Source organism: Capricornis sumatraensis, chromosome 2 (assembly GCF_032405125.1).
Source record: "Capricornis sumatraensis isolate serow.1 chromosome 2, serow.2, whole genome shotgun sequence".
In the NCBI taxonomy this organism is placed as follows: domain Eukaryota; kingdom Metazoa; phylum Chordata; class Mammalia; order Artiodactyla; family Bovidae; genus Capricornis; species Capricornis sumatraensis.
In genome coordinates this window covers 72,582,088-72,607,288 of record NC_091070.1, presented here as the reverse complement: position 1 = coordinate 72,607,288, position 25,201 = coordinate 72,582,088, and the positions used below count along the sequence as shown (strand labels likewise).

At 45.2% G+C, this 25,201-nt stretch overlaps 1 protein-coding gene across 4 annotated transcripts in view; it reads right to left on the bottom strand.

Annotated features, from left to right (window-relative positions):
• Positions 1-20,690, bottom strand: part of SCG5 (secretogranin V) — a 53,164-nt gene extending 32,474 nt beyond the window's left edge. For all 4 annotated transcript variants that reach the window (XM_068964669.1, XM_068964671.1, XM_068964670.1 and 1 more), the window contains exon 1: positions 20,465-20,690. In XM_068964669.1, coding sequence (XP_068820770.1) covers positions 20,465-20,690 — 226 coding nt within the window. The remainder of the gene's footprint in view (positions 1-20,464) is intronic.
• Between the last annotated feature and the right edge of the window lie 4,511 nt (positions 20,691-25,201).

Below are 25,201 nucleotides of genomic sequence, written 5' to 3'. Positions count from 1 at the left end.
TTAGCTACTTATTTGATCTTCATTACTTAGGATAAACTAAGTGCCAAGTGCCATATCCAGAGCTTGGGCCCGCTGGCATGCTGGAGGAGACACAAAGTCGGTTGTCACAAAGTGTGTGGAATTGGAAGCAGCTCCCACTACCGAGGACAGTAGAGAGGCAGCAGCCACGCAACACTGAAATCATAGATCACAAGTTCCTTCTGAACCTTAGAAACGGCAGTCTTTCTTACCCACACGTGGTACCGAGAGTGAAGAAAGCATAATTCAAATTCATCCATGAACCCAGGCTTACATTTTAAAATAGCCTTAAAAAACAATTTTAAAAAGTTTGAAATGGCTTCAACCTCCCCACCCACTCTACTAACCAAAATTTTAACTAGAACTACTGATGAAAAACAAATTTCATAGCCCCTTCTTTACTTGCAATAGTAGATAGCAGTGCTATCCTATAGAAATATGATGAAAGCTACATAGTTAATTTTAAATTGTCTAGTAGCCTTAGTTCAAACAAATAAAGAACAGATGAAGTTTAATTTTAAAAAATGTATCCCAATAAATGCAAATTGCTATCATGTCATAAATAAGAAGGGCTGATGAGATATTTTGCATTGTTTTATTTATTTATTTATGGTATTGCCTCCAAAATCTGGTGTGTGTCTTATATTTAGAGTACATTGCAATTCAAACCAGGCATCTGTCAAGTGTGTGGCAGCCACCCGTGGCTGGGGTCTACAGGGACAGCTCAAGTTAGAGGTATGCTGTGCAAAAGCAGGGGCTCTGCAGTCTGCCTACCTGAGTTTGAATCCTGGCTCCATCATACTGTATGACTTCATCTATAAAATGTGGATACACATTATATCAATTTTAAGAGGTTGGTATGAGGATAAAATAAAAAAGGATGGGGGAAGGGATAGTTATGGAGTTTGGGATGGATATGTACACACTGTTATATTTAGAATGGAGCTCTGCTCAATGTTATGTGGCAGCTGGATGGGAGGGGAGTTGAGGGGAGAATGGATACATGTGTATATGTGGCTGAGTCTCTTTGCTGTGCACCTGAAACTGTCATAACATTGTTAATACAAAATACACCCCAATACAAAATAAAAAGTTAAAAAAATAAGATAATAATGAAATGCATAAATAATATAAATGAATAAATGAAGATAATTAAAATTTTAAAAATTAAAAATATTTTTTAAAAATAGAAAAATAAAATAATAAAGTAAAAAAAAATAAAATAAAATAGACCTTGTAAAGTTTTTGCAGGATCCTGGCAAATGTTAAGCGGTTGTCATTTTACAATGCACGCACTCCATGCTTTAAACTTTATGTGATCCTGGACAAGATATCTTTACCTTTTAAAATATTCATTTTCCTTTTCCGTAAAACAGGGGTGATAGTAATGCTTCATTAAGATGAACTGGTACAAACACAGAACTTAGTAAATGTTCTTTTCTTTCACCTTGGCTTCAGGTGCCACCAAACAGAGAAATGGCCAAAAGATCAACAGAACAGCCACAGAAGTAACTGGCAGACTCAGTCGTCACAGGGGAACTGCAGGCAAACATCCAGATGGCTCCAACCTACTCCGGGCAGTCTGAGAGGGCCCACACGACGTGTTTCTTTTGTAGTGCCTGTACTTGAAGCCTTCTGACAGCAAGCAGGCTCGCTGTTTCATATGCTGATGGAGGATGGGGTTTCACCGTCTGTGATATGTCCCTATGTATGCCCAATTCAACAGACGGCCATTCAGTATTTTAAAGTTACAGCCTTGACTTGATTCTCTTGGTGTTAATAAGAAGAAAAACAAATAAACTATTCGTGTGTTATAAAATTCAAAAACCTCTGATGGTAGTGGCTGTGACTGCTTTCCTACTCTGGGGTTTGTTTTTTTCATATTTAATGGCTTATACAAGATTTTGAGAAGGAAAACTTAAAAATTTTAATTAGAACCATATCCTAAATATCCTTCTGCTCCTCTGCAAATTTGTTTATTTTTTCTTAGGATTGATTTGTTAAGAGTTTTGGAATTACCGGAGAAGAGCTTTTGAGGATGTTTGAAATCCATGATTCAAAACAGGGAGGGTCCCAAGAGTGATAGGATTGCTTATGACACCAGAAGGATCCAGCCATTTCTCAACCCAGGGGCTCAGAACCTTCCACCCTGGCTTCAAAATGCTGTAAACCCTCCCAAGGTTTTAATGTCCCTTCATGCTTTAACGTTCCAGAAGGCTCTTTTTTTAATAATAAAGCTGCCACGAGAATCACAGTGAGCTTTAGATGACACCAAGGGCTCAGCCATTCCTCCCACCAATGGAAAGGGAAATTTCAGTAAGACATGAACAGTACTTGATTTTACCTAAAGGGACTCACATCTCTGACTCCTCATTTCTCCAGGGAAGTCAATAAAACTAAGGGTAACAATTTTAAAATGAAATTTAAAAAAATGAAATAAAACATCACAAAACACCCTCTACTGACCTAGGCCCCCTCATGACCCAGACTTATCTCTATCACCATTTCTTTCTCTCAGAAAGTGGCAAAACCCACACCTTTAAAAAAATACAGGCGTTAATGCTGATATGATCAATTAAATAAACAGAATTGAGTACAGATGTCTTACCAAAGGGCTTCCCAGGTGGCACTAGGGGTAAAGAACCCATCTGCCAATGCAGGAGACATAAGAGATACTGGTTTGAACCCTGGGTTGGGAAGATTGTCTTGGAGGAGGGCATAACAAACCACTCCAGTATTCTTGCCTGAAGAATCCCACGAGCAGAGAAGCCTGGCAGGCTACCACCCATAGGGTCACACAGAGTCAGACGGGACTGAAGTGACTTAGCATGCACACACTTCTTACCTGAGAATCTTCACAGAGATTTTTCAGGATACTCATGTTATTCTAACTATCTCAATGGCATCAGGCACATTTTAGGGAAAAGGAACCCTGATGGATGAATGTACTTTTAATTCATTTGAAGGCAGTGATTTTAGATTTAAGGGACTTTGCAGTGGGTTGGGAAGGGGTGCCCAACCACAGAGATGTCATTTAAACCGTGAAAAGGCTTTCATTCAAAAACCCCGAGTTTCACTCATATTGATGTCCATTCCCCATCTGATGGAGGGAGAGTAATGACTGTGAAAGGAAGAAGGCTCTCTGAGACCAAAGCTGGAGACACAGATAGAGGCTGAGATCCCTTAGGCATCCATCCCTGGCCCAGCCCACGGTTGGGAAGAAAGAATGGTCTCGGGATTTATTATTATATACTTTGGAACTGCATATCCTGAGACTGTGGTCTCCTTACTGTGAAGTGAAGTGAAGTCACTCAGTCGTGTCCAACTCTTTGCGACCCCATGGACTGTAGCCTACTAGGCTCTTCCATCCATGGGATTTTCCAGGCAAGAATACTGGAGTGGGGTGCCATTTCCTTCTCCAGGGGATCTTCCTGACTCAGGGATTGAACCCAGGTCTCCCGCATTGCGGGTAGACGCTTTACCGTCTGAGCCACCAGGGAAGTTCCCATTACTTATTGTACTTACTCCTTACTCCTTGCTGTAGCCTCTGTCCCCTTCAGTATTTTTTTTTTTTTTTTTTCAATTTGGCCACAGAGCTTGTAGGATCTCAATTCCCTGACCAGGGATTGAACCCAGGCCACAGCAGTAAAAGCCCAGAATCCCAACTACTAGGCCACCAGGGAATTCGCCCCCTTCAGTATTCTTTATGTACAGCAGCTACTCAAGACGTATTTGTTGACAGAATGGCCTCCATTTGGTGAGACTGGTGTAACTAAGTGGTTCGAAGCAGGATATGTGTGACTTTTACAAATAAAAAAATTCTAGCAGGACACACATGGTCAGGGATCTTGCTATAACTATTCCTAGAGGTGAACTGACAGTGAAGGGAATGAAGCTGAAGATTCAAAGTCTCTCGTTTGCATAGATTGCTTCCAAGGCCCTGGACCTAATTTTGTAATTTGGTACTATTTGTCTTAAAGAGGGTTTCCAAATTACATAAGCTTCAGGCCTCACAAAGCTTGGATCTGTTCTGGGCTTGTTCTTAAAAGCCATCCGTGAATGCCATCGTGGAGTTTTCATCTGCCATTATTTTAACTCCTACTTATCCAAGGCAAATATAAATCATTTAGCTCTGGAACCCTGGACAAATTAGGCCTGGGTTTCCTCACTTCTGGAAATGACAGGTGACTCAGTAGCATTCCTCAGATCCCCAGAGAGAGAGATGTGAAGTGAGGCACAGTGGGAAAAGAAGGCGGCAGAGGACGCGAGCCCTCAGCTCCACGCCTGGCTGCACTGCTGGTCGCTGGTACGTCCGCCACCTCGGCAAGGAACTTCAGGACCACAGTGTCCCCTACCATGAAACAAGACAGGTGGACAAGATGCTCTCTGCAGCCCCGTCTTGTCATGCGCTTCCCTAATCTAAGCCAGGGGCCACACCTCTCACCCACTCTCACCAGATGCTCACAATAGCTCCAGGGAGTATTCAGTGGAGAATTCTGGCTAGTTTCCGGCTTCTAATTCAGTGTTCTTTCTGCTATATGCCATTAAAGCTATTTGCCAGCCGAGCAGTATTTAAATAAGGCTGATGTCATTGTTTTTGATGGCCTTCAAAAATGCTCTCTTGTCACGCCGAGTCAAAGACGACGCTCTGACATGAACCAGCCTTGTAGCATGTGGTCGTGGCGACCATAGCGTGCAGCTCCCTTCCCACGAGAGGCGCTGGATGTGAAGCTGCAGCTGAAAGAGATGGTCTGCAGGAAAAGGTCATTTTGGTCTCTGCCTCCATATTCCAGACCAGGTTCCTTTTTCTCCACTACTTGACTGCCCACTGCCGACGCCTAGACAATCATTGGAATCACCTGGGGCACCAAAAAAAAAAAAAAAAAAAAAATCCTCAGCAGCCTCAACTCCCTGGAACTACCAAATATGAATTCCTGGAGTTGTTGGTTAGTTGCTAAGTTGTGTCCAACTCTTGCGACCCCACGGACTGTAGTCCACCGGGCTCCTCTGTCCCTGGGATTCCCCAGGCAAGAGTACTGGAGTGGGGTGCCATTCCCTTCTCTACTGGATCTTCCCGATTCAGGGACCAAGCCACGTCTCCTGCACTGGCAGCCGGATTCTTTACCACTGCACCCCGTGGGAAGCCCTCTGGAGAGATCGGGAGCCAGGAGTCTTTAGTTCCATAGGCTTCCCAGGAGAATCTGTTCATCTGTCACATGAGAGTCTTGCTGTTGTCTGTCGTTTTCTCTACCCTAATAGGCCTGGAAATGCCACAGCGCTTGGAATGGCCTATCCAGCTACGCTGACGCCTCTTGCGGCAAAGTCAACCAGGGCAGTGCTGGCGGGGACAAGTAGTGACAACCAGAGAATAGCCCTTTCACGAGAGAACACCCGTTGTACAATCCTGTTACATGAAGTGTCCAGAGTACACAAATCCAGACAGACAGAAAGTAGGTTAGTGGTTGCCAGGGACTGGGAAAGGGGGAGGCGAAGCGAAGAGAGGGGGTGGGGGGCAGAGATGGAGGCGGAGTGACAGCTTAGGGGAAGGGTGATAAAAATATGTTCTAAAGTTGATTATGGTGATGAGAATATGCTGAAAACCATCAAAGTGTATGCTGTAGATGGGTGAATTTTATGGTATATGGATTATATCTCTATAAATAAATAAGCAAATAACCGGTCCTAACCTTCCCTTCCTCTTCTGTACACACATATAAAAACACATACACACACCAGGCCAACTTGTGATCACTGGCAGGTTAACTCCAAACACCCAACAAGCCTCTGTGTTCGACACTCAGCCTCCTTATCACCTCACTCACCTGTGACCACTTATACTCTCCTCTCCCTCCCGCACCAGACACCAAAACCGTCCCAGGCCGATAGCACCACCTGGTGGCCATCACAGGAACTCTCTGACCAGGTACTTGGGCACTCCCTTCTCATACAGTCTGAGGACCTCAGGCATAAGCCATTCTCTCCTCTTTTCTGCTTCCAACTTCAGGGTTTGATTCATTCTAATTTAGGTAATCAATTATTTATACACAGGCATTCCCTTTCTCTCTTCTCCCAATCCTTTCCCAGAGTCCAATCCCTCAATTAGTGCTAAAAAGCATAAGAAACTTCAGTTATGAGCCTGCACTGTGAAGAAGGCAAAATCTGAAAGTGGGTAGACACTACTAGATTTACTAGACAACAACACATCTTATTAACAAATATTTCAGAGAACAAGAAAAGCAAATAGCTATATAATAGAAAGATGGTCAGTTTTATTAGTAATCAAATAAATACAAACTGAAAGAGATGTCTTTTTTGCCTGTTAAATTCAAGGATTTGTAAGGTAATACTCATAGTTAACAAGTGAAATAAGAGTCCCACAAACAAGAGAGAGAGAGAGAGAGAGAACAACCTTATTAGTCGAACATTTACAGAAATCAATCTGATACTATGTAGGAAATGGAGCCTAAAAATATGCATGGAGTTTGACCTAATTTTTCTTTTCATAGAAATATATGCAATTATATATGATTTTCCAAATCATCCATAATGACCTTTATTACTTTTATATTAAAAATTAATATAAATAATTAGTCCATACCATCTAGAGAGTCTTTAAGTGAAAGTGAAGTCGCTCAGTCATGTCCGACTCTTTGCAACCCCGTGGACTGTAGCCCACCAGGCTCCTCCATCCATGGAATTCTCCAGGCAAGAATACTGCAGTGGGTTAGCATTTCCTTCTCCAGGCAAGAATACTGCAGTGGGTTAGCATTTCCTTCTCCAGGAGATCTTTGCAACCCAGGGATCAAACCCAGGTCTCCTGCATTGCAGGCATATGCTTTAACCTCTGAGCCACCAAGGTACGCCCAAATATCCTTTTGAAATGTGCTGCAGCAGGAATAATAAAGCCTGTAGAAAACTGGTTCTCCACAGGGGGCAGTAATGACCCACAGGTGACATTTCTGGTTGCCATAAGCAAGGGCGTTCTGCCAGCATCTAGAGGTGCTCCTCAACAAGAGGAGTCTCTGGCCAATATCACAGGTCCTGAGAATGAAAACCCTGCTCTAGAGTCAAACTCACATGATTCGAATCTAGACCCATATCCCCCTTAGCTAGTCAGTCCTGCCCAATTAATCACTCACCGACTCTACACCTCAACTTGTCCTTGCAAGAGGAAAGCATCGCATAGGATTTTTCTGAGGACAAAAATGTGTGTGTGTAGTGTATATATATATATATATATATATATACACTACACACACACACACACATATGTTTATCTACCTGCAATGCAGGAGACCCATCAGCGATGCAGGAGGCCTAAGTTTGATCCCTGGGTTGGGAAGATCCTCTGGAGAAGGAAATGGCAACCCACTCCAGTATTTTTGCCTAGGAAATCCCAGGGTCAGAGGAGCATGGTGGGCTACAGTCCATGGGGTTGCAAGAGTTGGACACAACTTAGCAATTAAATCACCACCACCACCACATATATATATATAGTGTCTGACACATAGTAGATACAAAATAAATCTTAGTTCTCTTCTCCTAACACATTTAAAGAAAGAACACTATTATGTATCCCACTAGTTGCTTCTCAGCCCGTCTGTTTAGATTGGAGCGAGGCTGATGGTCACCATGTGCTCTCCTTGGTGCTGTAACTGGGGGTGAGGGATGAGATTTGACTCGTCATTAACCACAAATGAATGCCCCGAAGCAGGGTCGGGAGGCCTGGGTGGGCGGGCAGGCTGCAAAGACAGCTGTGTGGGTACCAACTGCTCTCTCTGCTCAAGGCCTGGATCTGGAGAGCTGAGAGTGGGCTGACCGCCCCCTGCCTGCTGCAGGCACGTCCTGCCATCACAGCCCAGACCCCTAGGCACCACAACTCTTCCTGTAAAAAAAGCTAGAGGTGATGACCAGGCTCCAGAGTACTGTATACAGACTTGGTTCAATGAGAACCAACAGCCAAAATTCTCTTCACTGACCACACATGTGGGGAGGGAAAAAAAAAGTCCTTCTGATATTAGCATAATGCATCATTTACTGTCAGAAGAACTGCTCTTGTTCCCATCCTTTAGGAAACATTTTCAGGCAAGAGCACCTGTATTGTTGCCATATTTTTGCACACTCCAATGACCAAGGACTATTCAGAGTCTGGACAAACTCAACAGATGACCCCTCCCATCATCTGCTGAAGGATTAAGAAAAAAGAAGAAGAAAGCAAGACACCCACTGGTTGAGCTCGGGAGACGGGTGTCTCTGGTAGTTTACAGCAAAGGGACTCCTCCCAGCAAGCCGATCCACTCCTGCTGCCTGGGAGGAAAACGTTAGTCACCCACATCTCATCCAAACTGGGCTGGGCTTGTTGACAGCAGGCCTGCTGAGTCCTTGGACCGGGAGGATGGTACCAGGAAGGTCCCCTGGGCCTCTGCAGGGCTGGCCAGTCTCCTGGATTGACTGTCTCCTCGGCCACAATGTCTCAGGCAAAGATAAACTCTGACAGGCCTCCATGGGAGAGGGCCAGTGGTGTCCTGAGCCTGCCGGGGAGCCCCAGGGGAAGGGCCCATCACCACAGTCATTACGGGCCCTGGGGGAGCATCACTCTGCCTTGCTCAGGCCAAATGCCACGCCAAAGCTCTCTTCCCACTGCACAGGGTCACCTCCCACTGGGCATCAGTGTCATCTGAAGTGCTGGGAAGGGTCAGTGTCTGCTCCCCCAGGGGCTTACAATCCAGGGTGTCAAAGGGAAGAACTACCCAGGACAGTGAAGCCGCTAGAGGAATGAGCGGGTCTGCAGGTAGATCATCCAGCCGGTGCTGAGCGTGGTGGAAGGCAGGCTCCCTCTGTTCTCTGACGTCCACACGCGCTGAGTGACAAGCGACACCCACCTCCAGTCCCTGAGACTTCAACGGTGCTGTTCCTAGTGTGCATGTATTTGACCAAAACGCAAAGCAGTAACCACCCCACCTCCACCCAGTACCACCAGCCCCCTGCTGCCTCCAGGGCACCTCCAGACTTGGGTGACCTTTCTATCTGCCAGCAGACAGAGAGCTCATTGGACACTCTGCAGACAAGGGGACGGGCTGGGGAGGCAGGTGCTTCCCTGGGGGAGTTCAGGGCCCTGAGCCTCACAGACCACCTGCCCCTGTCCTCAGAGGCGCTTGCAACATTCTTTGTATACTTGGTTTTTTTTTAAGAGCTTTTATTTCTTTATTTGGCTGCTGCTTGGCATGTGGGATCTTAGTTCCCCAAATAAGGCTCAAACTCATGCCCTCTGCAGTGGAAACACAGTCTTAACCACTGGACCACCAGGTTAAGTCCCCCTAGATCCCCTTAAAGAGAGAAATTCAGTGGCAACCTTAAAAGTGTCCAGCCTTCCTGCCACCTCCTCCCCACCCCTAACCATCCTGCACTCAACACATTCTAGATGAAAAAGTCTATTTCCTCCTACCTCTTCCTTCCTGAACTTGAGTCCCTCTGATCCACATGCTCCCTCCTCAAGGAAGCCCAGCTCAAGTTCAACTGGCCTGCTATGTCTTTTCGACCGGTGGGGGGCAGGCTTACTCCCCACAGTTCCTGTCATGGTGACTATGAGAACTATATCCTGGACTCTCAGCTTCTATCCCAGCCTGTGGAAAGAGTGCATTTCCATTCTTACATCCCTTTTCCTCACCTAGACTTCAAGCTGCTTAAACAAGGGCTTCTGGTTACAATAAGAGAACACGGGCCCAGCCACTAACCAGCAGCTCCTTGGACATCAGTTTGTGTTTAGCCCGCCCATCCCACTGGAGTTAGCAGGTGTGTGAAAACACAGCTCATCATTCCTGGTCTTGCCTGTGTTTTCTGATTCTTATCCTTCAGGAGGGCTTCCTAGGTGGTGCCAGTGTTACAGAACCTGCCTGCCAATGCAGGAGACGTAAGAGACGTGGGTTCTATCCCCAGGTCAGAAAGATCCCCTGAAGTAGAAATGACAACCCACTTCAGCATTCTTGCCTGGAGAAGCCCACAGACAGAGGAGCCTGGCAGGCTACAGTCCACAGGGTTGCAAAGAGACATGCATGACAGCAGCGACTTAGCACAAATGCGTTCCTCTGGAGGCCCCGAGACTAAAGCGCCGACGGAAAACGCATCCAGGGCTGCGAAAGCGAGGGCAAAGCCTGTCCAGTGCTGCCGCAGCCCCGGCTCTCAGGAAAACGCCCCAGTCCCTCAGGTCAGAGTTTAACCTTTACTAACAGGTTAGAAGATAATGGCTGACTCTTAACTAGTTCACAAAGATCCTTTGTAAATACATTAGATGTATGTTGGTTGGTTTGCAAATGTCCAGGCCACCGTTCATGGCACATAGTAACATGCTTGCTCAGTCACTTCAATTGTGTCCAACTCTGCAACCCCATGGACTGCAGCACGCCAGGTTCCTCTGTTCATGGCAAGAATACTGGAGTGGGTTGCCGTGCCCTTCTCCAGGGCATCTTCCCGAGCCAGGGGTCGAACACTCATCTCCTCTGTCCCCTGTATTGGCACGCAGGTTCTTTACCACTAACACTACCTGGGAAGCCCAAATGTGTAGGCACTCGATAATTACTCAGAAAGTTCATAAAAGTGGAAAGATGTTAAATGGTATTTTGATAGGATGCATGGTTCAGGGGAAGTGTACTGATCACTGCCTGCCAGTCACGTCCATGGAAATACAGACATGTAGACAGCCTCCTCTCAAGCCACTGAGAACACGCTTTCCAACCCATCTGCACACCATTCTCACACCAGCATCTCTGACACGCACATGAGCATGCTCTGGGCTTGGCAGGTGACTAAACAGCCAGTCTTCCTGACCTTTAAGATGGTTCTATAACCCACGTCCCAGCCAAACACAAGACTTTTATAGCCACCCAGGAAAGAAGTAGGACAGAGCACTGTTGAGTATGGAAAAGTCACTCTTTACTGGTTTTCAGGAACCATCCATCCTCACTGCAGACACAGTCGCTGACTCCTAAGGTAACACTGATAGGCGGCATAGCAGTTCATAAGGCCAGAGGTCAACTGGTTCCTCCAAGTCTAACAGGCAGCCATTGCAGGCAGTTTTCCCCAGGCCAAGTCAAGGACACAGGGAACAGGAGACACGGGATGCCACCACAGACATACCACCTTCCAGCCCTGGAGCCATTCACACCTGGAAATCCATACGGTAACACCCACGACAGCAGTCCTTCCCACTAAGAGTGAAACTTCATATTGCCCCAAATGCTTTCATATGCCTGATTTAACATGACTGTTATATCAACCCCGAGAGAAGGTCTGGGCAGCTCACCTCCGTCTTCAGACTGGGAAACTAGACTTCATAGAGTTTAAGGGACTTACTTAGTGCCACGCAGCTGGTCCGAGGCAGGACCCAAACCCCTGGGGTTCAAGCCTCACCATTCTTCCTGCTCGGCTCCACGGTGACCACGTCCCCCACCGTCCACACCACGTGCCCCTTCTGCTACTCCAATCCCACGGCCTGCCTCGAGTGAAAGTCACGCTTACTTTTAATTGTAGTGCCAAGCTGGGATCTGCTAAACCCTCCCAGCCGGGTTCCATAGCTTTCTTTACGACCACGGCGCCCAAGGTATTTGCACCAATTTGTTCCAAGAGGGCAGTTTTGTCAGACGATTTGCTTTCTGAAGCTTCCTATCCGGGGAACACCATCTGCCCCAATTCGCCCGTGGTTTACCACCACTCCCAGCATCATTACAGCTTCTCAGCCAAATATCACAGGATTAGCCAAGTCGATGGGGATGGAAGACAGCTGGCTGGAGAAATGCAGTCAAACCTAACACAGCTGGCTTGCCAGCTAAATTGAAAAGCTCAAGCGGTGTAAGCAACATCCACTTTTTTTTTTTAACGGTTAGAAAGGTTATATCAAATGAGACAGGGCTCAGGAAAGGATTTTTTGCAAACCATAGAGTATTATGTAAGATCTTGTTACCATTTTCCCATTTCCCGTATGCGTGTGATCCGCTTTTCCCATTATCTGTGGACATCACGCCCTGCGGTGACTCAGCAGCTGCTGTTGCCACACCCTCTCTCCAGATGGCGAGTCTCAGGTGATGTGGGACAAGGTCGAGGTCCCAGTTTGAACCTGCTCTGGACTTCAGACCGGACAGCATATCTGGGAGGACACCCACCAGAAGCCTGTGTGCACCAGGAATGAGATGCCTCCTGAGGAAAAGCTCAAACTAAAGGAAGAAGGAGTCTGGCTGGCCAACCAGAGGCAGGGACAGTGGGGCAGTGGGGCTGTGGAGGGAAATGCGGCTATCCCTTCTCCAGGGGATCTTCTCGATCCAGGAATTAAACTGGGGTCTCCTGCATTGCAGGCGGATTCTCTACCAACTGAGCTATCAGGGAAGCCCCTTTCACTTTCACCCCTTTGGTGCCTGATGCCCAGTTATGTGTGTCTCCCTTACAACCTCTCCTGTGAATCTATGGAGAGCACGGGGTTGGGGTGGGGTAGCAGGTTGTTGGGAACAGTGAGAAACAAAATGGAAAGCTCTGTTTCCCTAAACCTCTCTAGGGTTTAGGGACACGAGGTACTCAGAGCAGTCTCCTCCTATCCATGCCACCCAACACTTTATGAAAGACTCCCTGAGGCTGCAACTGCTCAGTGGTTGGGGTCTGGAGGATGAGGTGGTGCCCAGCTGAAGGGGAGAAGGAGAGGAAAGAGGGGAATATGGCTAAGTGCCCCCAGGGTAGGGACCAGTCCTCTGTGTTCTGGATCATGCATGGATTTAAGACACTTGAGCTGAGATCCTAAATAAGCAGGTGGGAGGAAAGCCAGTGAGTATTGGGTTGTCAGGGTTCAGTGCTCAAAATATACTCACAGCCTAGATGATCTGAACTAAGATAACACCAGTTTCGCCTGCTGGCTTCTCAGAGGTCAATGCTTCTAGCACGCATACTGTGAGAGGGTCTTTCAAAAAACATTTCATGAGCATCTATTACATGCCTGGCCCCGTCTAGGCCCTGCATACAGAAAAAGCAGGTCAGACCCTGCGTCTGCTCCTGCAGATCTCATAGTTTGGCAGGGAAGGGAAGCAGCCCTTTATCATAAATGCCACTTCACAGGCCGTCTATATGGAGCAGCAAATTCAAAAGGTCAACAATGAGCCCAGGAACAAGGATCATCCCTAAAGATAAATCTGTTTCCCACTTTGGCCCAAGATCAAGCCTGTGCTCTACCAAACCATTAATCAACTAGCCTAAGAAGTAGCATGCTGTGTACAGCAGGCCAGAACAGAAGAAGGGTACACCAGGGTCTAGTGCGTTTGAACCACGTTCAAATACTAACTGCAACCCTGGAGAAGTCACTTCTCTGAACTTTGCCTTCCACCTCTGCACAGTGTGGCAAAGAATACCTGGCCTCCTCGACGGAATTATGGAAGTGATTGTGGGGGGTGAGCATGAACAGCCGACTCACTGGCAAAGACCTTGATGCTGGCAAAGATTGAAAGGAGAAGGGGAAGAGGGAGACAGAGGATGAGATGGTTGGATGGCGTCACTGATTCAACGGACATGAACTTGGGCAAACTCCGGGATGTGGTGAGGGTCAGGGAAGCCTGGTGTGCTGCGGTCCATGGGGTTGCAGAGTCAGACTCAACTTGGCAACTGAACAACAATAACAACAACAAAGCATGAGCTTCACTGCATCCCGACACACTTCTGCCTCTTCCCTTTTTGCCCAGTTGAGGAAAGACCTAAACCCTGGCCTCCACCTGAGCTCTTGGTTTCATCTCCTCCCATATCCTCAGGAACATTTACCCATCAGTCATCTGCCCTTCATCCCATGACTTTAACTCTCTCTCCATCGTGCGTGCATACATGCTCAGTTGCTCAGCCATGTATGACTCTTTTGCAGCCTCATGGACTGTAACCCACCAGGCTCCTCCGCCCAAGGGATTCTCCAGGCAAGAATACTGGAGTGGGTTGCCAGTTCCTTCTCCAGGGGATCTTCCCAACACAGGGATCAAACCTGTGTCTTGTGCATTGTAGGCAGATTCTTCACCGTCTGAGCCACCAGGGAAGCCCCTCTCTTCATCAGCTCTTGCTAATTAGCACTTCGACAAGTTCAAATCTCTAAAACAACCTACATAAAAACCTGCCTCATCTCTCTGTCACCAACCCCCTCATCCTTCCACAGCCGTTTCACAGTCTTCCCCCCACAGCCCGACATTCTGGAACAGCTTTTATACCGTGCCTTCTGTTTCCCGCACTGTGGTTTCCGGCCCCCACTATTCTGCAGAACCTGTTCTACCCAAAGCCCCAGGAACTTCAGAGGGGTTACACTCAGGGTACACTCTGCACCAATGGTCCTGATTTCATACAAACTCTGCTAATTTTGACAAAGTGACCACGGCCCCTTCCTGAAACTCTCATTCTTTGTTTACACTGCACCTGTCTGGTTCTTCTTAATGCCCAATCTTGCTGGGTTTCCTTTGCAGATTCTTCTACCTGACCCTATAAATGGAGTCTTCCTGGCTTTTTCTCAGGTGTCTGCTCTTCTTAATTAATACTCGGCCAGGAAACTTCATCCATTTCTGTGACATCAGCTACCACTAATATGACAATGGCTCTCAAACCCCTTCCTTCACCCAAAGAGCTCTCCTGTGTCATATACATCTAAGTACCTTCTGGACACCTACTCCTGGATGTCCCAGGACACCTTAAAAGCAACAGTAAAATAAGTCAGCATTTTTATCTCCTTATTCCCCTACCACCAGAAAAAAAAAAAACCAATTTCCCCCTACTCCTTTTCAATTTCTTATCACTATTGGTGTCATTGCCTAAGACAAAGAACTGGAAATCATCCAGGGAAATATTAATGATTTGAATTCATGGGGAGCTCAACAGAACCCCAAAGGACATGAGCCAAACTGGAGGCCCTGCTGCACTCAAAGACAACCCTTCAAGCCCATTGCTCTCATTGGCTCTCCCAAATGAGGATAACCTAGAAACAGATTTTAGTCAAGATATCTGCCTCAGCTCCCACCCTTTCTTCCAACTGCAGACAGAGGCTAACCTGAAATTGAGAGGCTCAGGTCAGCTGATCAATGTTTAAGACTCTTCTCTCCAACCTGCATCTTTAGTGGCTCGTCCGTAAAAAATCCGCCCACAATGCAGGAGACCACAGCAATGCAGGAGATTAGGGTTTGATCCCTGGGTCAGGAAGATCCCCTGGAGAAGGAAATGGCAACCCACTCCAGTATTCTTGCCTGGGAAATCCCATGGACAGAGGAACCTGGAAGGCTACAGTCTTTGAGGTCTCAAGAGTCAGACATGCTTTTTCAGCAACTAAACCACCACGAACCTTCAAATAGGAGGCAACTGGTGCCCCCTTGTGGTCAAATGGAGGCACTGCGGTTCCTTTACGAGGCCAGAGGTTGACGAAATAGAGGCTCCTTAGGATCCACCCCTTTAAATAGACCTTATCTTACAAATTTTCTCCACCTGACATTTATTAAGTAAATAATTTTTGTTCTCTTTAAAGTAAAAAAAAATTTTTTAATCCCCAAATTTAGCGTTATGAAAAGGAATTTTGGCATTTTTATGTTTGGCAATATTGATTTAAATTTATTTGGGATCCATCAATTGCCAATATATATAAATCCCTCAGTGGTTTGATATCTGGTGTTATCAGGTGGTCTAGGTGGGTAGGGGGGAATGAACCCGTGGCACTGAGCAGACCCCTTTCTACCTGAGGCTGCTATCCTAAAAACAGAAGCACATTTTCTGATTGGATTCATCAAAAGCTAACATTAGTGTCTGCTGGCAGAGCCACTTCTGACTCCCAAGCATCTCTACCTCATAGCTAATGGCTCTCTGAACTAACCTCTTGGACAGCTGGTGCCTTTCCTTGTTTCTGGGGAAAATATAACAACAGTAGCCACTTATCTATGTCATTTTTGACCAATGAGCCGATTTGAGCTTGGGGACACTGCGAGATGCAAGGTGCATGGCACTGCTGAGCTGTACTGCTAACTGGGTGAATCATCCACAATAATATCAGGGAAGGCCATTAAAGGCTGCAGCTGTGCTCCTGATACTCCACAAAGTGAGAAAAGGCTGGCCTGATTCAGTTGTAACAGCACCTGCTTTTCGCATGTGAGTAGGCTACAGCCCCACCTTATGTATAAGAAAACCAAGTATCAGGAAAGTCACTGAGATCACATACAGCTTGTAAAAAGTATGCTTAAGACTCAGTCTGGAAAAATAAACTACCATCCAAAAGAAAAAAAAGACAACTCAGGTTTTTCTTTCCATTAAAGCACGTTTTCTTCTCTATAAAACAATAAGCTGGTGCCTGTTTGTCTTTACTCTGTATTTTTGTTTTGCTTTGGGTTACTAATCTACACATTTGAAAGATATTCCTTACCAAGTCATGATTAAGGTACCTATGGAGAAGTGAAAAATAACCTCCAACCTCTTGATGTTTTGGGCAAATGATTCCTCTCCAGTGACCATCTAGAGCAGGTCAACAAGGAGACTGGCTTAACAACTGGGCGGCTGGGTACCAGGTTTCAGGAATCCTCTTACATCTATATGCTTCAGGTCTAGTAGGCCCTCTGCTGGGTTCGTTCCATAACTGCAAAAAGCCCCCATTTCTCAATACGCCCCTGTACAGAAGGTAGGAAAGTTGCACCCTGGTGATCAGTCATAGTCAAAGTAAACAGACCTTTTGACGAGCACATTATCACTGAGTTCCTGATTTTTAAAAGAGAGAACAGAAATGGAATATTTTCCTTGAGCTGAAGGGGAAGAAGTCTCAAGAGACCCAAGCGTCAAATAGAATATAAATTCTATACTCATATACTTACTGCTGCCAGATACGTTGTTGTTCAAAGTTGTATCCAATTCTTTTCCAACCTCATGGACTGTAGCCCTCCAGGCTCCTCTGTCCACGGAATTCTCCAGGCAAGAATACTGGAGGGGGTTGCCATTTCCTTCTCCAGGGGATGTTTTGAACACAGGGATTGAACCATGCCTCTTTCGTTGTAGGTGGATTCTTTACCCTCTGAGCCACCTGGGCAGCCCACTGCCAGATATATTGAGTTTTTAAATATTTATTCAAATACACATTCATTCTTCAAATATTTACCAAGTGCCTATGATGTGTCTGGGTATAAAGCAGTAAACAAAAGATGCGGCCTCGTGGAACTGACATTCCAGTGGGAAGACAGACAATAAACAAACAAGGAAACAAATATTCATTATAAGTTTTTTTAAACGCTAGAGTTTAAAAAATACAAAAGGGCACCATGGCAGAGAATGGGGAGAGCTACTCTGGGCAGTTGGGCAGGCCTCTCTGAGCGGATGACTTTGAAACTGCAGCCACACCAGCCTCCCTGCTCTCATCTTGAGGTTTTTTGTATTTATATTCTGGGTATTCTTCCTATAAAAATCAGAAAACCTAACTTGGTCCTTCATAACAAAATACTAAAATAAATGTTGAAGGTATATGGAAGATAACCCATGCATCTTTCAGACCCCTGGGAATTAGCAGGAATGACTGTCTGAGCAGAGAGAATGCAAATAAACAAGTGAATTGAAACAATCACAAACTCACATAAGAAAATATTAGACCATGCGATAACTTAAATGGCAAAGTCCACAACAGGAAACAAGTCACTTTGTTTCCTCTTCCCTCTAAAGTCTTAGGACTATTTTCTCTGTTAGTTTGTATTCAAGCTGTAATAGGCAGAATTCTATGATGACCCCCCCCTCCCCCAAGATTCCCACCTGCTGGTGCACATGCCCCGCATGAACCCTCTGCCTTCGAGCGTGGGTGAGACCTGGGAACACAGTGGACTATCACTCTGTTGACAAATAACAAAGATAAAGGGACCATCACTCCTATAATTATACTGAATGGCGATTAGCAGACTAAAGGGACAGTCTCCCTCTGGCTTTGAGAAAGTAAGCTGCCAAGTTGTGAGAAGCTGACAACCAACCTGAGGGACCCCGCTGACAGCCAACCAGAGAAAGGGGCCTTGGTCCCACAAGAGCAGAAAATTGAATTCTGCCGAAAACCTAGATGAGTTTGGAAAAGAACCCCAAGCTCCAGCCAGCAGTGCATCTCCTGTCAACACCGAGATTTCAGCCTGATGAGACTCCAAGCCGAGGGCCCTGCTAACCCATGCCCGACTCCTGACTAAAGGAAACTCTGGCGTAACAAGTAAGGGTTGTATTAAGCTGCTAAATGTCTGATAAATTTTTCACAGTAACAGAAATCTCGAACACAAGCTGGTATTCATACCTTCCACAGACACTGTTAGAAGAGAGCCAACATGGCTATGACCTCACACTGCACGCACGCTAAGGCGCTTCATTTGTGTTTGACGCTGTGTGACCCTGTGGACTACAGCCCACCAGGCTTCTCTGTCCTTGGGATTCTCCAGGCAAGAATACTGAGCGGGTTTGCCATGCCCTCCTCCAGAGGATCTTCCCAACCTAGAGATGGAACCCACACGTCTTACATCCCTTGCACCAGGTGGGTTCTTTACCACTGGCGCCACCTGGGAAGCTCATGACCTCACATTACCCCAAGGATAATTAAAAACAGTTTTTGATTCTGAATTGTTCTAAGCCACGCTTTCATTATCTCCGTGCCTTTTCACTTGCCATTCCCTGATGAATTCCTATTCAAACTTCAAAACCCAGTTCAAACATTGCTTCTTCAAAGAAGCATTTCTCTAAAGCCACCACCTCCATCTACACCCAAGCAGAATAAGTTATGCTTTGTTCTTCACTCCCATGGTAGCACCTTGCCTGTATATCTGTCAAAACACTGGCCCTGACACACTGTAATCACCTCTCCTTGCCCCTAATCCCAGACAAGAATCCTCTAGAACAGAGCTGTCTCAGAGCCTCCTGCACGGTGGCAGGCACAGAGCAGGTGCCAAACAGCTGACTGCTGAGTGAAGGTAAGGAGGCTCTGGATAAACACAGGCTGCTGATGTCCAGGGATTTGCTGTTTCTCTTCTGCACAGATGATCAGGCTTCCAGTATTAACGGAAACCTGGGAAACTGTCTCCATGACAACAGCTGGGTGACTAAACAGCACTTATGGTTAAAGGGGCAGATATTCACTGTCTTGAAAGAGCTGGTCTGAAATGGGTAGGTGTGTTTGAAGCCAGAGGTAGCAGCAGGTGCTGGGCAGGATTTAGATTCACCCCAGAAGGGGTGGTGTGAAGCTCTGTCTGATTTGTTCCACCTCAAGCCCTGTGCTAGGCTGGCACACTGTTGATTCAAGTCATCTGCGTTAATCCACTCCTGAAATCAAATGTCAGTCACCCAGACAACAATCCCACGGAATTAGTTTTACTCAGTGGTTTAGAACTATGGGTAACACGACAGAAATGAGAATCATATGTCAACAATATCCACGGCATTCCCTGGACCCTCAAGGCAGATAGCTGTTGTAAGAAATTATGGACTTAGGCAAAATTATACAAAATTGATGCACAAGAAATAGCATTTGCTGGATGTGTGTTTTGACAAAACTCAGAGACAGAATTCACATGTTTTCTTCAGACCCACTCCTGTGCACTTGGGTTCTCTTGTGTTCAAATGAAATCAACCATGCTCTGGCTCTAGGGCTCCAGCCCAGTGGAGAATGAGAACATTCAGAATCAGAGAGAAAGCCAGGCATGGAAATAAGGCACCTGCTCTTAAAAGCTGCTCAGGACCTAGACTCCGATTCTCTATAAATAAAGCGCTAAGCAAAAAAGTACCACTTTCTAATAAAAGTATTAAAAATATATTGCCAGAAACTCAGGAAAACTCAAGGGGGCAATGGTCTTACCACCATGAAACAATTAAATTAACATTTGTTATACTTTAAGATATATTTTTAAAGTTTTTGACCTAAAGTCTTAATGCCAGTACGTCATTGGCTCCTTCTGGGTTTATCTGATGTCCTCCTTAAGAATCAAGTCAGATCCTTTAGGTCCTATATTTTGAAGATCCTTTACAAATACCGGCTGGCAGTGGCTCAGAGGTAGGCAGTTGGGGATACAATTTCCCAAAGATCAGTTTGGGGAGAAGATGTGGGATCTAGGTTCTAATCTTTTTTTAGTGACAACACTAGATGTTTCTTCATTCACTTGATAAATACTGATGTATCAGGCTTTGTGCTAGATGCTAGGGCTACAGCTGTGAATGAGCTAAGGTCGCTGTCCTCACAGGACATATTCTTATGTGTCTGCATGTATATGTTATATAGTATAAGAAAGGGAAAACAGGGAGAAAGTAGAGTTTCTTCAATATGTATTAATTATTTTAGTGCTAATAGAAACTGCTAATACTGGAGGACAGGGAAGCCTGGTGTGCTACAGTCCATGCATGGAGTTGCAAACAGTCAGACACAACTTAGCAACGGAACAACAGCAATGAAAGAAACTAACTGGCAGAACACAGCAAATACCTTCGATGCTCTGTGGGCCCACAAGGTTCATGGCCTGGTGCGCTGGGTACTCTACCCGCGGCCTGGCAATGCCCAGCTGCTCCATCACGCCATGGAGCAGCCTCTGGATATCTGTTTCTGAGACCCGGTCTGGGGTCCTTGGGCTATAAGCAGCTGTTGGAGTCCATCCAAATGTCAGCCATAACACCAGGCCAGACAGCATGGTAGAAACCATCCTGGAGACCATTTTTAACCTGCAGAAAAAAGACCACACACAGATCCATTGGCCACAATCGTCAGCTGTGATGATGCAATCATGTGATTCCCTCCAGGAAGTGATTCAAGGACTGCCCAGAGAGAGACTGCAATGAAAATTGTTAAGGGTTTGCTTAGGCCTTACATGTCCACGCTACCCAGGACATCAATTGTGAGAAGGTATTAAAGAAACAAAACTGTCCGAGATGGCCAGTTCCCTGTGTCCTCACATCCTGGGAAGGACTAGACTATGATGGCAGTTCTGTCATTTTTTATTGTCATTATAGCTCTCTGGAAGTTCTGCACCATTCCTACACCACCACTCTCTCCTGCTTTTAAACAGAAACAAACAACAAAACTTTGCTTCAACCTTGAGAAAGGGACAGGGAGAGTGACATCTTGGCTTTCCTAGTCCTGGGGAAGAAAAGGCTCATGGGAAGGAGTTGGAAGACATACATGGTAAAGAAGCACAGAAAGCTCGGGGCTGGTAGAAGAGACCATCTTAGCTTAGCAAACATGGGATACACTTGAGATCCTGGGTGGGGATGAAGATATACACAGCTCAGGCCTGCCCTGCAATCTGGGAAGGAAGATGAGGGCTGCTTGCTGCACCAAACGGGAGCAGGGGATCGTGAGCACATGCCTCAGCTTCCTTCTCTGCAAAAAGGGACGAGAAAAGCCTTTGTCTTTTAGGGTCACTGTGAGGATAAGTGTGGGAGCACATGCAAGAGCACTGAGGACAGTGTCAGGCACAGAGACCCCCAGACTGCTGTTATTATGTTGGCAATATTATCTCACTGTTTTGGAGGTTGGAATTGGGGCAATCGAAAGGTGATGAGAGAAAACAGAACAAGTGAAAGAGAAGGTGAAAATATGGGGAGTCAACCTGTCCTGAACGTTGGCTTCGATGCAACCAGAAGCCTGCAGAACAAGAGAACAAACATTCACACAGATTCCTTCTGCAGCTGCTGGACCTTAGGGCGGACACCTCAGGCAGGGGCCCTGCAAACCCTCTTCTACCCATCCTTCTCTGGGAGCTGGCAGAGATGGTGGCGGTGTGCATTTCTCCCCTGAAACGGAAATACTCATAACCCCCAAATTCTATTTCTGTAAAGGAAAGGGTTTTAAGAAGCCACTCTCAGATGTAAAACCTTGTTCTACAAAGAGCTGTGACAAGCAGAGCCCGCAATCTGACTAAAAGGCCAGAGGCAGGCATCCGCCTCTCCGGCCATCTCCGTCTTTCCCTCCCCGGCTCTGCATGCAGGATGTCTTTGTTTCATTTACACCTCCAGCCAACATCGTTCAGATTTGATGAGCTACCCAACCTTCTTCCTCCCGACTCTTTCCCTCTCATTTGGAGCCGACCCTCCGATTTTCGCATCCATCTTTTGTTTGCCCCCAGCCTCCAGCTCAAGGATTTCAGCAGGGCGCCCTCCCCGCTCCGGATCGCGAAGAACCCATCTGTCTCGGGTGGGCGTCAGGCTGAGGTCTGAGCTGGCATCAGCGAAGGACTCACCGAGCTGCAGCCGGAGGAGCCTGCCGCGGTCTGGGCCTCGGTGGGGGTCGGGCGAGAAGCGGGGCGATCTGGGTCGCTCGTGCGTCACCTCCCTCCTCACTTTAGCCCCGCCCCGTCCCTCCTCCAGCAGGTGGAGGCTGCCTGGCCAGGACTCCCCAGAACGCAACCCAGAAGCCGGGGGCCTTCCGCCCACGCATTCCACGTACACATCTCCCCGACGCCCTCTTCCTCTGTCGACCCCTATGGAAGTAACGAACCTTTTCTCAAGCAATTATCTAAACAATGCGCTAGCTGCCTCCCTACTTCTGTCCATTCGCAATAGCGCACCTTTAATTTAGCCACCTTTCAGCTTTTTAAACGTCTTTCAGCTTTAAGACGAAACAGGCACTGGGGCACCGATAGGAAAGACAAACAAAATTTGAGGCCTTAAGAACCTCTAATGATGGCAGTGATCAGGTATATTGAGTGCCTACAGAAGACTTCTCATTGAGCAGGAAAACTATGGAGATATTTAATACAAGATGCTCTAATTTCTGTTAAAGTGATAATCCAAAACCACAGGAAAACCTCTAGGACTATTAGTTCTGATTGTTATCTCTAAACTTCCACACCAGCTATCACCTAAGATTTCTTTTGCCTGAAGAGAAATCATTCTCTCTGCACATCAGAAAATGTATCCATTTTTATTCTTTTCAAACACAAGAATTGAAATGTAAAACCATAGGATGAATATAAGTATTTCAATTTCTTTCATCAAGACTGGGGATGAGTAAAGTACTTGGAGATCTCAGAGTGAACATCTTGATGAGGTTAGAATCCAGAATTCTGTATCCTTGTTCTGTCCCCAAACCCATTATCATCTACAGCAACTTTACACAATGAAGAGGGGCCTGCAAAATTCATCCGTGACCTTTTGGTTTGAAGCCAACCTCCTTCCCAGTACCTTTTCTTCCAGGGATGCTCTATGCTTCCAGCTTTTTATTTCAGTGCATGCTAACAGCGCAAAATAACAAATATATTGTCCATTGGTTCTAGGCTTAAAGACCATGCTGGAGTTTAATATTTATTATTCACACATAATGAGAGCTTTTTCCAATTCTAAATTTTACTTTAATGTTTCGCTATTATCTTCATTTTGTGCCTAGAAAAACAGAAATGCCATTATAATTGGCTGCCTTTGTGTTGAATGGAAATCTGACCAAATACACTGTTCATGCTTCATGTGAAATTTTATATTCTAAAAACAAAACATCCTGGGCTTGATGATTTTCAAAATCTTGTATCAAAAATTTTTAGTGATTTTAGAATGTTGCCAAGCTATCTATTAAGTTCTATGTATAACTGTATTTTTTGTTGCCCATAATAACCAAATTAGTATTAGATTTTTATTTACTTGTAAGAATAAAATGAAAATAGGTTTTGGAGTTACTGCACATGTCCAGACTTTTAAGTATGTTTGTATATCATATGATTAAATATCCCCATGAGATTAAAAACATTATCTCTATATTGTCTAAGAAAAAATGAAAACACAAATACTAAATCAAGTCTAAAACTCAACTTTCCCAACTCTCCAGTTACATCTCCAAGCTTTGCACCTGCATAATCCTTTACTCTGTACTGCAGCTTTCAGCTAACAAAAAATGGAGTGACATGTGGGTAGTTTTTTTCCTTAATAAATATCTTTTATTATTAATCTCTCAGAAAATCCACTGATTCCGGTGATTTGTACAGTTAATTTCTTGTCTTCTTACTGAATTAGGCTTCCAATTCAACATTTCACCTACTCCCATGGAAATCAAAGGACATTAATACATTTTTAAAAATAAAGTTAAAAAAAACTGCTTGCAACAACAAACATCTCAGAATTTAAGAATATTTTCTATATCCACTTACTATTAGAAATACCATCAACAGAAATGCATACCTGTATTAAAAACCGGTTTTGATGTCAGGTAAACATGATGTTTCTATCTATAGATTTTAGTCTTTATATAATAAATAATACTTCCTAATTCTGAGAAAGGGTCAATTCCTAGGTAGTGATTATAGAAATAGGAACTAGCTTTTAAATAAGATGTACTGCTATCAAGGAGGACTTGGTAAAGCAAACCTCTGATGACTTTCAATTCCTCCCACATGTTCATGCTGCCTGGTGGTTCTGAGTGGTGTGCAGTGTGATTCTGTTCTGCCCTCGTCTTTGACTGTGGCATTCTAACACCTGACCTGCAAAACTGTCTTTAGTGATTGATTCTGCATGCATATTCCTTCTTCTAAAACTTAGATACACTCTACTATTGATAGTATTCTGTCCTTAAAACTTTGTTATTTCTAATAATTTAAATATCAATTTAGATAGATTAGCTTGACAATTCGGATCAAATTCTAAAAGGTACTTTGAATTTCATTAGAGTCTCAGGCAAGTCATTTTCCAGAGAGTTATCTTTAATGCCTATGCTAAATAAATAACATTTACACACATGACAAAACCATCACAGGTTCTTGTAAGAATCCAAGGTAAATGTACAGAGGCGTATCAACCACTTCAAAGTCTAAAACCAAGCATCTGCATACAAGCAATCACTTTGATTAAAATCTTCCAACCTTAATTACTCCTTCTTAAAAAATTTTAAATTCTATATTGGACAAAACAGATACAAATGTATTGTGCAAATGAACTTTAAAAATATAGTATGGCTTAAAAGTCATCTGTTATTTCTGCAGCCTCATACTATATGAGCACACTTGAGTCATTGTCATTCTGCACTGGCCATTATTCTTAGCTCAAGGGAACACACTGTCACATCTACAGGCAATATAAACCTAATTACATCCAAAAGGAACAAAGGATTAAAATGCTATTGAAGCAAACTTCTAGGGATTTTTAAAGACACTGAACATTAATGGAATTTCAGAAATAAGATCTGCAGAGCTTATCTCTCCCTCTATGTGTTGAGATTTCTTGGAGAAACCTCATTTGACCTAGG